At 34.6% G+C, this 15,098-nt stretch overlaps 1 protein-coding gene across 1 annotated transcript in view; it reads left to right on the top strand.

The window, feature by feature from the left end:
* LOC150105145 (rho GTPase-activating protein 1-like) overlaps window positions 1-15,098 on the top strand; it is a 199,467-nt gene that overhangs the window by 145,724 nt on the left and 38,645 nt on the right. The window contains exon 10 of the mRNA XM_090396180.1: window positions 6,477-6,554. Within this exon, the coding sequence (XP_090252306.1) occupies window positions 6,477-6,554 (78 nt within the window). The remainder of the gene's footprint in view (window positions 1-6,476; window positions 6,555-15,098) is intronic.

Raw genomic sequence — 15,098 nt, forward strand, 5'->3', positions numbered from 1 at the left:
TCCTTGTGGCACACCACTAGTCACAGGCCGTCTTGTGGACTCTACTCCCGAGTAAACCACTCTCTGATATCTCTCCGTCAACCACCCTCCTATCCATCTCACCAACCCTATGTCCATTCCCATATGCTGCAATTTACTGATTAGAATTCCATGTGGAATCCTGTCAAAGGCCTTGGCAAGGTCCAGTAGAATCACCGTAAACCCATTACCCTTATCCAGTTCAGCCGTCACTGTGTTATAATACGTGAGCAAGTTACTGAGGCATGACCTACCCTTCACAAAACCATGCTGTCCCCGATACAGTATCCCATTTTCTTCAATCCAATCTTGTATTTTCCTTTTGACTATTTTCTCTAAGACCTTGACAATGATTCCTGATATGCTAATCGGTCGGTAATTTACAACAGCAGTCTTGGAACCACCTTTATGCAGTGGAACTATTTTCCCCTCTTTCCACCCGCTCGGGACTAACCCAGACCCGAGACTCAAATTAAACAAAATGGTCAAGGGTACTGACAATTCTTTAGCTGCTTCTCGTACAACACGAGCTGGTATACCATCCAATCCCACAGATGTATTGACATTGAGGTTATGCAATAGACTACTCACCTCCACTTCATTAACCACAATTCCCGTATAATCTACTGGTTTATTCGTTTCTGCAATGTCACCACCTGGATGATATACTTTTGCAAAGTGCTCACTCAGTAACTCAACTATCTCAACTGATTCAGTTACCTCCCTACCATCGGCATTCTTTAAAATCAATCTGCCATGTACATTTTTCCTTTTACTTGCTACATATCTAAAAAACTGTTTAGGATTCTCTTTAGCCTGCTTGGCCAATGTTCTTTCGTAATCCTTTTTTGCTTTTCTTACCACACTCGTCACCCTTCTGGCCTGCGCTTTATACCGTTCATGTGCCTGCCGGTCACCCTTCTCCTTAAATTCCCTCCATAGTTGTTTCTTTTTTTGCAACTCAAGCTTAATGGTGTTATTCATCCATTTAACCCCTACTTGATTTATTATTCGGACTCTAGGTATACAGTCAGCCATTGCTTCATGCAAGAACTTCTTAACTACCTCCCATGCACTATCAACTTCTAGTCCTTGCAGTTGTACATGCCATGGCACTGAACCAATCAAACTCCTAAGCTTGTCATACTTTCCCGCCCGATAATTCCACATGTACCCTGTCTTAATTGAAAATTCTACAACTTTAGCCACCTCCCAAGTTAAGACCCTATGATCACTCTCACCGATTGGTGGCAATGTGGTCATATTTGTTACAGCCAAATCCTCAGATGTAATTACTAGGTCAAGCACTCTCTGACCCCTAGTATTTTCCATTACATGCTGTCGCAGATAGTTATCCCTTAATAACCGCATAAAATCCAGTTCCTTCCTCCCGTGTGTCCTCTCCTCACTCCAATCAATGCGACCATAGTTGAAATCTCCCATAATAATCACCCTCCTTCCACCCATTTCTTCTATTTGCTTGTGCATACTGTCACCACCATCTTTTCCATCACCTGGTCTATAGCAGCACCCAATTGTATATTTAGTTCTGCTAGCCACAATCTCACACCAAATGGCCTCAAATGTGCTCTTTTCTCTATCCTGCAATTCAACTTCTGTTCTCCTTGGCTGGAGCTCATCAGCTATCATCAACAATACTCCTCCCCCCATTTTATTCTCTCTGTCATTCCTGAACACACTATACCCATCACATTCAATCCCACTAGTTATATCATCTACAGTCAGCCATGTTTCACTAATACCTATAACCTGTGGTCTGGAAGTGCCAACCATGGCCAAAAACTCTTCCTTCTTGTTCCTAATACTCCTAGTATTAGTGTACATGAATTTAAGACCCCCATTAGCCCCAACCCTACCTTGATGCCTTATATTAACTATCCCACTCTGATTTGTTGTCCTTATTTGCTCTGGCATATTATATTCATTCTTACATTCAACTGCCTCCATAAGGACTGTATCTCTACCCACCCCCCCTAACAAATCTAGTTTCCCTGAATTTGCACATCCACTACATTCAGCAACACTTTCTCAAGTCTTCTTACACCGTAACCATTCAAATGCAAGCCATCCATCTTATATAGATCCTTTCGCCCATCAAACTCACTCCACACATCCACAAATTCCACACCACTCGTCATACATAACCCACGCATAAAGTCATTTGCAATTATAGCCCTCCTTTTAAACATTTCACTGTCATACCGTGGCAAAAGACTAATCATTCTAACTCTCTCAGTCTTTTCTTTTGCTACCTCAAACAATTCATTCAGGTCTTCTATCATTTCCATTTTATCTCCTTTCAAATCATTCGTACCTGCCACAACAATCATTTCTTTCACCCTTTCCTTTTGCTCTCTAATAGACGCAGTTACGTCCTTTATGGTTGCACCAGGTTGGTACGATTTTGTCAAATCCTCTACTAACACACCTCGTACTAACAAGTCTCCATACAGCACTCTATCCTTCATTTTGTTCATGTTCACATTCATACGTCTATTTTTCCTGTCATACCGTTTATTATTGGTTGGTTCATTCAGTCTACTTTTGTTCATGCACTTTAGCTGCTGTTTTGCTCTTTCTATCGCACTATTCAACAACGCGATCTCACTCAATGCATCTATCTCATCTTTTTTGTTCTCTGAGAAACCATTTATACTATCATTCACACTTTCTACATTCACACTCTCACAATTTTCATGTACAACTTTGCCGTTTCTTGTCATATCCCTATTTCCTTCATTTTGAAGGTTGACAAAAATATCACACTCACGATCCGAAATACACTTCAATTCCGCATTCTCCCTACATTTTCTACACACATTCAATCCTTTATCATCATCTAACCACACTCCGACCGCACTCCGCAAAGCGTACATTTCACAGCTAGTACACTGACTCATTTCTTTTATGCTACCGTTCTTTGATAACGATGGCGAACCTTCATTACTGGCCGCCATTTTCCTACGCACAGGTGCCATATTTATCTGTAACGTGTTTTGTCAAATTAAACGTTATAACACACCAAAAATAGACGCACTAAAATACGCAAGGCAAATAAAACAAAACTACACAATATTAAGTAATTTGTATCGATAACTGAAAATGATACTTATCTTATCTGGAGCTTGCACGAACACTACTCATTACGAATTCATCTAGCGGCGACTTCCGACATAGATTATGTTATAAAAAACACTTTAGTACACTAACCACGTTAATAAAGCTCTAATAATATACCAAAATTAAACACTTAAGTCCATTAAATTGAATCCAAAACACCAATAAATCAACAAAAAACACAAATCTCTCAGGAGCTCTCCGATAGCACGACCGTTCACCAGCTAGCCTCGACACCAAGTCTCTTATCCAAGTATAAGCAAACAAAATTTGCACCTGAAATATAAACAGGACTGGGACAACTTGTATATGGAAGCTAATGACTTCACATCACTTACCTTAATATCCCATAATGCAAAACACGTGTCCTTACGGGTATGTATAATGCAATGCATAATGAGAAGGGTCACTACCCAGACCAGTTTCAATCTTTATTGAGGTCTCATCAGTGAGAGCCAGACCCAAGTCCTGATTATATTTCAGGTGCAAACTTTGTTTGCTTACACTTGGATAAAGGATTAAACCAAGTATATAATTTCTTGGTATCTTTAATTTATAGTATAATCAAGCGGAAAAACTTCCTACAATGAACAACAAAGCAGGGTTGAGAAATACGTAATAGAAATACAGAACATTATAATACCACTATTTTTCTGTGCCTTTATTATATACCTCCATGGACACTGCTACACTGAACTGGCAACCATCATTTCTTCACTTATTTTAACAAGGGGAAAAAAAAATCGACAGTAGCACAATGCTCCTTTCCAGAACAACTGCCAGATACACTGAACCCACTTTTCCTCCTCTTTTATTCCATTTACCTTTCTTCTCTGGAACATCCCTCCTCATGAAATGTTACCCAACAACTACAACCTCCAACTCATTAAGGAAAAAAAGTCAACTATTTGTTGTAAAGTGATAATATCCTGACAACTCTGATTTGGCCAGAACTCAGATTGTTATTTCCTAAGTTTCTATTCCACAATTTCAATTTTTCTTTGTATTTTCTCATGTATGCATGTGTAAATCTTAGCTTTTACTCTTAATAAGTTAATCTCTCCCTTAGTTTCACAATTAGTTTCATTTCGTTTTTTATAGATGGAGAACTATTGGAACCATCCCAATCATCTGTAAGCAGACCTGCTGACTAGTCCTGAATTATGCATTGTAGTTACTGTAGAACTTTTATACTTCCATATCTGAAACATTTCTGGTTAAATATCAACCACTCCATCTGCATTTTCACATTTCATGTTTTTGATGACCTTTTCTACCTCGAGATTTCAATATATTTCAATATTCAAGAGGAATGCAGTCTCCTGATTGCATTCTTCTTGAATATTTCCTACGGTACTGTAATAACTGCTTATCTTATTTAGTAATTTTTCTAGAGCTGACTTTATGCTGTTCACCAAGCAGCAGATACTTTGTTTATCTAGGCAATGTCCCAGGTGACGACGTTTCATTGTGTACTATTATAGTTGTTTCTGATTTAAGCTAATACAGTTACAGTTTGGTCATGTAACTGTATTATCCCAAATTTCCGACACATCCTTGTTCATAGCATATCTAGTGAATACCTACTATTCAAGTGCACTTTGTGAAGTTAAGGAGTGGACATTAGGATCTCAATCCTTTGAATTGAGTTTGGGCAGATTTTCTCCATGAAAAAAATGCTATAAATATTCATTATGAAGGTGATGAGTAAGTGGAATGCATTCCTGGAATGGAATGTCAAGTGCATGACAGTATTTGAGCACAGGCATAGTACAATATAGAATATCGTTTCTCAAACTGTGGTACATGTACCACTAATGGTACTTTAGGTTATTTTTGCACACAATTTTTACACAAAATATTTAAATAAATGTTCAGAAAAATGTATTTTAATATTGTAACGAGTAGACTGTTCCAAGAATTTAGCTTGGCGAATCGAATAAAATGAACAAATAAATTTTATCGCAGTTTTATGTGAATTTTCGGATGCGACGTCTCATTAGCGTGTCATAAGGGTTTTCATATTTAATGTTTATTTTGAAACAGTATTTTTGTATGTAAAAAAATTATAATAAACAAAGTTTCTTTGTCAGATGACACTGTTTCGCGACGAATTAACGAAATGGCAGCTCAAGTAAAACAAACACTAATCGAAAATATATAAAGGAAAGCAAATGGTGTTACATATATGGTGGTACATATATTTTTTGATTCTTATTTATGTGGTACAAAATTTAAAAAGTTTGAGAACCCCTGATATAGAGTGAGCCTTCTGTGATGAGTTCTGTGGCTCCATGGAGCTTCCCAAATAAGAATAGAGAAAATGGTGATAAACATCTGATTTATTAAGTTGCACTTTATTTCCAAAAAAAAGACATTGGGTATTCTTTAAATCAAATACATCATCTTGCTAATTTGATGTCATTCTAAATCACCAAAATCTCAAAAATCACCCTAAAAATACTTGATACTATCCAATTTCTTTCACAGATTCCTTCCATTTACTTCTCATAGATGCTCTATTTCCGCCTGATGTGTTTTCATGGAGAAAAACCATGCTGTTAAGCTGGCTGCTTTTATTCCTTCACTTTTTCTCTTAAGCCAGTAAACACACAAGCAACTGTCAATCAATATCCATTTGATATCCAGTTTCAACCATACTGAACCAACTTTTTATCCTCCTTTTTTAATTATGTGTATCTGGAGCAATCATCTTGGTTGTCATTTTTTTTTCCCTTAAGTACTGCAATCCATGGCATTATGTTCATTTCTTCTTCACTACTTGCTCATGCATACAGTGATGTGCTATAAGATTTAAAACCTCTCGTGTGTTTAATTGAGATGTAAAGGGGAAAAAAAAACAATACGAGCTTTGTTTTCAAACATGATTTCCCAACTCTGGTAAGTTGTGGAAGAGTTGAAATTCTGTAGCCTTTGTTAATATGTTTGTTTGAAAAAGTAAAGCATTTTATAGCAGTTGTATTACTACTTAACTTCGATAATAAAATTTGAATTTAAAATAATACCTAGTGTATTTCATGTATTATTACAATTCTTTCTCTATCAGAAAAATTAAACTCTGCTTCATATATATATATTAGTTGAAGTTAACCCTCCAACTATTAAAAATTGATTCCCTTTTTTTTCCCCCCCTGTAAAATCAGAATTCACAGTATTTCTTTTTTCATATGTCTTATAATAAAGTTATATCTGTTATGTATAAATAATTAAAAACAGTGGGTTAAAATTGTTTTAAAGCTATTAGTTTTTTCTCAAAGAATACAGCATTTACTCAAAGAATAAAAATCACCATTTTCTAGCTTTAGAAACAGAGGGGTTGTTTAGGCGTTCTGCCAGCACTAGTGATGTGAAGAATGTCCAGCTAATGTTCAATGAAGGTAAGTTATTTTGAAAAATCAGTATAATTTGTCTGCAGTGTAATTGTTTAGTTTAATCTCTCATTCTCAAGTTTGAAATTTGTTATAACAATCAATTATTCCTTTTGATTTAACTATTCTTCACTCTTAAAATAAATTCAGAAATCTTATTACCAGTCTTTTAGCAGAGGACATTAAGTTTTTTTCAGAGTGACAGGTGTTAGTATGTTCTTCATGTTAAATTTTTGCTCCCCATCCATCCAAATTTTATAACACTAATTTAATAAAACTCAATTACAATAATTGAAACACTGCTACTTAGATGTATTTGAAGCAGTTTTCTTGTGTGTGAGTGGGGGAGAGTAGAGCACCTGAAACAAAACCAATTTCATAGCCTGTGAGTGCAATTGAGTCATACTCACCATTGTAATCTGCTTTATCAAGAGACCCCCCCCCCCTCCCACTCCACATATCTAGTTTGGCATGTGTACAACATACATATGGTTAACTTTTCTCTTATCTTGGTGTAAATATCATTCATATTGTTGCTTAAGTACTGGGATAATATTTAACTAAATTTATTTTTTATGCCAATACACCTAAACCTCTTTTTACACGATAGATACGTTCCTAAAAATTACACGTAAATATAATTTGCGTAAAAAGAATTACTGACTCCTTAGAAAAAGCAAAGATTGGTTCCAAACATGAAATATAAGCAAAATAATGAAAAAACAAACATTAAATTCATTAGGATCATAAGATTTTTATTTACATTTCATGGAGAACACACATACATATAATGAATTTTAATAACTTTAACAAAAACATATTTATTTCAGTTGTTTGCTAAGGATTCTATAAAAAAATTATGTTATTCGCTATCAGTTTCTGACAATAAACGCGAAAGCTTTCATTTTCGTGAGACTGTAATATCACTAGAACTACTAGATATGGTATTATTGTCATTGACTTCCACCTCAACTTGTGGAATTCTTCTTGTCATGTCATGAACAAAAGTACCACTGGTTGTTTCAGTAGTTTTAGGCATGAACTCAGTTATTAATCGCTGTGTTGATGCGTTAGATAAGTCACGATATAATTCTCTGTATGAAGACATTAACAACTTAAGCTCACATGAAAACTTCCCAGCACGTTCTTCATTTGGATCATGTTGGACAAAATAATTGCATAAATTACTGGCCAGTTTAAGACCTTATTATATCAGCAGTAAAAGTAGGATTTTCTTGATCATTATCATTAACTTCTTCGCTTTCAGGAGTCTCAGAAACAATCTCCATTATTTTGTCTTTGCTAAGAGGTTTATCAATTAACAATTCTTCGATATCTGCCAACGTAAGATCATCGAATCCTCCGCCAATTTCACACTAAACTTATTATATTGGGGAATTCTGCAGTATGATTGAAGGGAACAGGAGCATTCTCTTTAACACATGCAGGCCAAATAGCGTTCCAGCATGCATTCATAGTTTCTGGTCTCAATTCAGACAGCGATAATCGAACCTGATCAATACTATCCATAATTGAAAATTTTTTCCACACATCCATAACTGACAATGTTTCATCATCATTTAGCTTGTTCAAAACATACTGAAATGTTCTTCTGACATAATATGTTTTAAAAGTCGCAATTATACCCTGATCTAGGGTATAATTGCAATGATATGGTATTGAGCGGCAGAAAAAAAAATTGCACATTTGGGTGTTCTATGGTAGGATGACCGGGTGCATTATCAAGAATCAAAAGCACTTTAAATTCGAGACCCTTGTCATTCAAATAGCATCTAACTTCTGGCACAAAATATTTGTGGAACCACTCAGTGAAAATATCAATGGTCACCCAAGCTTTTTTGTTGGCCATCCAATGAACTGGCAATTTTTGAAAATCTACGGCTTTCATTGGCTGTGGTCTTAATTATCAATTTATGAGCAGTGGTTTTAACATCCAATCTCCTAAAGCGGTCGAACAAAATAGGAGTGTTATACAATCCTTTGCTGCTTTGAACCCACCAACAGGTTTTTGCATTTTTGATACACAAGTTCTGTTTGGCATTTTTTTTTTCATCCATATTTCAAACTTGTTCACGAGTGTAACCTCCATCTTCAATTATTTTAGCAAGTTTTTGTGGAAATGCTTTAACAGCTGTTTTATCAGCAGAAGCCATTTCGCCTTTCATTTTTATATTATGAACAGCATGTCTTTTAACAAACTTAACCAGCCAACCATTGCTTGCATGAAATTCATATTTTTTCTCGATTGAGATAAGTATCTGGCTGCAGTTTTTTAATCTGTTCATAAAATCTCAATGCTGATTGCTTGACGGAATTTCCATCAACTAGCATTCTTTTTTGTACGTTATCTTCTATCCACATCACTAAAGCTTTTTCAGCCTTTTCTAGAACAACATCTCTTGTATATGATGATAATTTTGCAATCTCCGCTTTTCTAATAGCCTCTTCATTTTTCTTTATAGATCTGACAGTTGATTCACGGACTCCAAAATGCTTATCCACAGCCGTTGCACCTTCCCCAGTTTGAAGATGATCTAAAATTTGAATTTTTATATTCAGGGAAACGGCTTTCCTTTTTTTTTTTTTTTTTGGTTATCGGCAACATCATGTGAGGGCTGGATTAAAATCTTCAGTTAATGAAATGAAAGTTTGAAAATTACATATAGCTTACCATTTATTATTTCTTGGCAAAATATTAATTTTATAACGCGATTTTTATTTTGATTTCATTTAAAAAATGCAAATGCAAAAAATGCGGTAACTGGTGTCTACTCAAACACCAAATTCAAACTGCTAAGAACTGCTTTTCTATGCGCAGTCAGTTATGTATTGTAATTCAGGGAATTTCCAATAAATGAAATTCGTAAGAATTTAGAATTTTCTTATTTGAAACGAGAATGCAATTCTACAAAATTCTCAGAAATTTCTAGAATTTAGAATTTTCTTAATTGAAACGAGAATGCAATTCTACAAAATTCTCAGAATTTTCTTGAATTATTTTTTTCCCTAACTTAGACTTTAGGTTGGTTGCGCAAAAGTGAATAAAAATCGCGTTAAAAAAATTTTTTTTTGATATCCCAACTCGCATAACTTCGAATTGCGTAAAAAAAAAAATTCGCATAAAAAGAGGTTTAGGTGTATATGTATTTTTTATGTCAATAGCAATAGTGTGTTATTTCCCACTTATATCTAGTGAATATATTATTATATTCATATAATAATAATTTATTCCTATAATATTAAAGTCAGTTGTGGAGTAAAGACAATCATCATCATCCTCAAATTCCTGATATATACCCTCAAGGGGTGTACAGGATATGAAAAATTTACATCATTACTAACTTCTTATCTACAATTTTCCTCCAAATCATTCCCTGTCAAGGCTTTAACATTATCAAATCTTATATTTCTATCTTCTAAGACATTTTTTACCGTATCAATCCACCTATATCTTGGTCTTTTGCCTGCCAACCTGGCAGAGAACAATTGTTTTGCTAATCTTTCCTTGCCCATTCTGTTTAAGTGACCATACCACCTGAAATTAGCTATGCTAACACATTCCTGGATGCTGACAATGTCAAGTTCTTTCCTAATATCTTCATTTTTAATATAATATTGCCATTGATGCCATCTGTTCATGTCCCTAATCTTTCTCACGACTCTCATATCTGCAGTCTGTAGTCATTGGTCAAGTGTTTTACTTCTGACCCAGCTGTCAGATCCATAAGTTAAAACTGGCTTGAATACTGTCTTGTATACAGTTAATTTAGTGTTTTGGCTAATTTCTCTCTTATTCTATATAAATTTATCCAGTTGTCTTCCTACCATACCAGCTTTGATTCTGTTGTCTATTTCCATATTTAATTTACCATCTTCACTAAAAATTGTGCCTAAGTAGCTGAAATGTTTTACTTGTTCTATAGGTTCTCCATTCACAATGCAGTTGATATCGTTGTCTTTGTCTTTTTAATGATGACCTTTATACTATATCTACTACAACAGTTATTCAATTTAGTCAGGGAATCTTGCAGACTTGTAGCAGATTTATTTAGAAGTGTAACATCATCTGCATAAAGCAAAGAGCTGAGATTAACATCTCCAATTTTGATATCAGGTTTAATACCACTTTCCTTCATAATGTGATCCATACAGATAATGAATAACAGAGGGGATAATGTAAACTGACACCAGATTTAACATTAAACTATCTTCCTGTACTTCCTTCAATTCTAACTGCTCACAACTCAAATAAAGACTAAATATTGCTTAATATAATGTCCCATTGACACCATATAACTGTAGCATTTGGAATAGCTTCTCTCTTAGCTCCTTGTCATGTGCCTTTTCCAGATCAACAAAACTTAAATTCACATCTTTGTTATATTCCCATGCTTTCTCAACTATCTGTCATAAAGTGAAAATCTGATCCTGACAACCTTTATTTGGCCGAATCCAGCTTGTTCTTCACCAAGCTTTTCTTCCACAATTCTTCTCAACTGTTTCTCAAGTATACTGGCATAAATCTTACCAGGAATACTCAGTAGAGAAATACCTCTGTAATTCTCGCAATCAGTTTTATTTCCCTTTTTATATATGGGTATTATGAGAGCTCTACTCTCATCTGGAATTCGTCCCTCTGTCCAGGCCTTCTAAACTATGGTGCAGCCACTGTAAGACTTTTATACCTCCATACTTGAGCATATCATCTGCTCCTTCTGCCTTTTCACATTTCAGGCTTTTGATGGCTTTTTCTACTTCAAGTATGGATATATATTTTGACTGCATGCCTGGTCAGTGTTTTTTTACCACAGTGCTGTCATGATTAAAGACAACAATGTATTATATATATAATTTTGTTGTACTCAGAATGTTTCAGATTCATATCCATAAAGATCCATGTTGTAGAATGTGCCAATTAGAATGTTGGGCTTATGGTCTCCCAAATTTTTGATACTTTGAGATAGTCATTGTTTAAGTTGGGGGATTGTGATACAGTTGATTCTGAAAACATCCTAGATTTATATTTGTAACATTATAATAAAGAAATGAGAACTTTAATCATATTCTGCAATTGCACTAAAATGCAGAACAAGTACAGCCAGTTACACATCTGGTAGCTATAAGTGTAATTAATTATGGTGCAAAACAAGAAATGTTTCTGGTTTGTTTATAAGCTTGGAAATGGAGAAAAGAGACTGTAAATGGAATTGCAAATGATAATGATGATATAAAAACTGCAGATAAATGTTTGAAAGATTGTTAAATGAAACAAGCAGTGACAGGAGGAGAGATAGAAAATATTCACGGGGAATGTTAACAGGTTCTAATACTAATATTTGAGGTAGAAATAACTATTGGAATCCTGAAATGAAGAAAAATAGCTGGAGTAGATGATAAGCAACTAGAAATGCCCAGATATGGAGGTATAAAATTTTGATAAGCAGCTGCACTTTGCATAATTTAGAAAGGATGATCTGAAGATGAAATTCTGGATGATTAGAATAGAGTTCACTTTATTCATGTATAAATAGGGAAATAAAACTTAATGTGAAAAGTAAAGAAATTTTCTTACTAAGTGCCCAGGTTAGGTTACTTCAGAAAAGGCTAAGAGAAACTTGGAATTTGGTCCAAATAGTTGTCAGACTCAGATTTTCACTTGAAGACAAATAGTTTAGAAATCATGAAAAGGTCTGTATTTAAGCTTTGTAGATGGGGGGGGGGGAGGCATACAAGAAAGAGAGAGAGATTTTTTGATGCCCTATAATTATGAGATAAATCACTCTTGTCAATGCTTAGTGGAGAAAACACCCATCTAAAATTACTTAGCTGATTGCATTATTAAGCCTTGGTCGCCCAGGCATTCCAAAAACAGCCCAAGATCTTCCTTGCATGTGTATGCATGTGCACATCCACACACAGCTACTATCCAGTAAAGGTCATTTCAGTTAATGAACACTGTTCTTTCACAGATTCCTTCCATTTACTTCTTATAGATGCCCTATTTCCACCTTTCTTTTTCCACCACAGTCCACACTTCTTCCCATGTTAAAAACTGTTCACTTTAAATCTTGTTTGCCAGATATGAACTGCAGAGATACTGATATCATGTCAGATTTGATATAGTCTGCCTATTCACTGATATATCTCTAAAAGAAACCTTAGAACTTATACTGTCTATGGGCTGTGTATTCTATCTGCTTGATCACCTCCGTCTCTTGCCAGTTTTCTCATGGAACAGTTGAAAAGTATTTCCCTAAATTCTGTTCCTCTCAAATCTACAGTATGACTATGCTATGCTATGTTGACATGTTCTTGTTCTCTATTTTACCACATGGCAGGATATGTTAGAAACTTTTTTAGCATACCTTAGCAGCCAACACCTGAAGATCCATTTCACCACTAAAAAGGGAAAACAATAACTGTGTGCTCTCCATTCAACAGACTCCAGCAGTATGGTGTTATTAAAACTTTAGTATATAGTAGCGCTAAGGTTTTTTGAAACTCGAAACTAACATTTTGAAGCTTGATTGCTCCAAGTTTGTTATTCCTCACTTATATCGAATCGATATGTTAAAGTCTGTTGTTGAGTAAAGATAAATTTATATATAATTTTGTTTTAGTTGGTTAAAATGTTTCAGATTCATATCCATAATGGTCCATTGACTTCAAACTCTAAAGAATGAAGCTCAGTTATAAAAACTATAAAATATTTACTGTAAATAAATAAATATATACAACAGATACAAATTTTGTATATTAAAATCTCTTAACAACAATTTTCCTCCAAATTAATCTATTACTTGAGCACACTCCAATATTGTTGTATTTATTATTTTGTTCTTATAATAAGGCACTTCTGATAGAATCAAACCACCTAGACTTTCGTCTTCCTCTGGGTCTTTTTCCTACCATCCTGTCATTTAACACCTGTTTTGCTAAGCTTTCCTCACCCATTCTATTTAAGTGGCCCTACCACCTTAGATTAGCCGTGTTCATGCATTCTTGAATGCTAACGATGTCAAATTCCTTTCTAATATCTTCATTTTTAATATGATTTTGCCATTTATACCATCTCTTTATTCACCTAGTTTTTTTCTGTGGTCTCTAGTCTTTGATCAAGTACTTTATTTCTAATAAAGTTTCTCAATTCTCAGATTCATAACTTCAAACTGGTTTGAACACTATCTTGTATACTGCTAGCTCTTTTATTCCATATAAATTTATTCAATTGGCTCCTTACCATACCAGATTTGTGTATTCTGTTGTCTATTTTTAAATTTAATTTTCCATCTTCACTAAAAACTGTGCCTAAATATTATGCACACAAATAATACGCCTAAATATTATGTACCTAAATGAAATATTTTACATGTTCTGTAGGTTCTCCGTTGAGAATATAGCTGAAGTTTTCTATGTTCCTGTCTATTTTCATACTTTTTGGTCTTTTTATCGCTGATTTTCATGCCAGATTTGTTACAGCTGTAATTCAATTTAGAAAATCCTGTAGACTTGCACTATATGTGTTTAGGATACAACATCATTTGCATAAAGCAAAGAACTAAGTTTGAAATCTCCAATTCTAATATCAGGCTTAATGCTGCTTTCTTTCATAATGTGATCCATATAGAGTGGATCACATTATGAAATAAGGGTGGATATAATGTGCATCCTTGTCTTACACCTGATTTTACATCAAACCATCTTCCTGTATTCTCTTCAGTTGAATGTCATCTACTCCAGCTGCCTTTCCACATTTCAAGTTTTTGATGGCTTTTTCTACCTCAAGTATTGATATATATACTCATGTTTGTATTTCTCTTGAAAATTTTTCTACTATGGTTCTGTGACTGCTTGTTTCATTTAGCTGTCTTTCAAAGTAATTTCTCCAGATATCTAGGATATCCTTATCTTTATCTTCAGTTGTCTGGGATAATTACTTCGAAGTCTGTTAAATGAAACATCTAGTTACAGAACTTATTCTGTCTCATTTTATTTTTGACAGAAACAAGCTGTCAAAAATAAAATGCTTAAGTATGGAGGTATTAAATTTGCAGTGTTTACAGTTACAGGTCTGGTCAGAAAGTTGAACTCCAGATGAGAAGTAGACCTCTCACAGTTCCCATCTATAAAAAAGGGGAATAAAGGGAAAAAATATCAATCTTTAATATATACAAAAAATAGTTAAATGACCATTCTAGAAAATGTGGGTTGTATCCAAAACATAGTCTGCAAAGCCAGATTGATCATAATTGTGATTGCAGATGCATGAATTGTGTTCTTCTAAACAGATGGTTGCTGATCTACCTGTCTGTCTGAAGTATGGCATGACTATCACAAAGCAATCATGACTATGGTCAATCTGACCTTGCAGACCATGTTTTGGATTCAACCCACAGGATCTCGTGGAGAAAAACCACCATGCTCCACCATAGTAAATTCAAAAAAGAAAGACTGTTTTTAGAATCTGTGGCAGCACTCAGAAATCAACTGACTTTAAATAAATACTGTTGCATAAAACTTCCCAAAATTTGA

Source organism: Typopeltis vanoorti, chromosome 7 (genome assembly GCF_054136105.1).
Source record: "Typopeltis vanoorti isolate ZY-2024b chromosome 7, IOZ_Tvanoo_1.0, whole genome shotgun sequence".
NCBI classification, from domain to species: domain Eukaryota; kingdom Metazoa; phylum Arthropoda; class Arachnida; order Uropygi; family Thelyphonidae; genus Typopeltis; species Typopeltis vanoorti.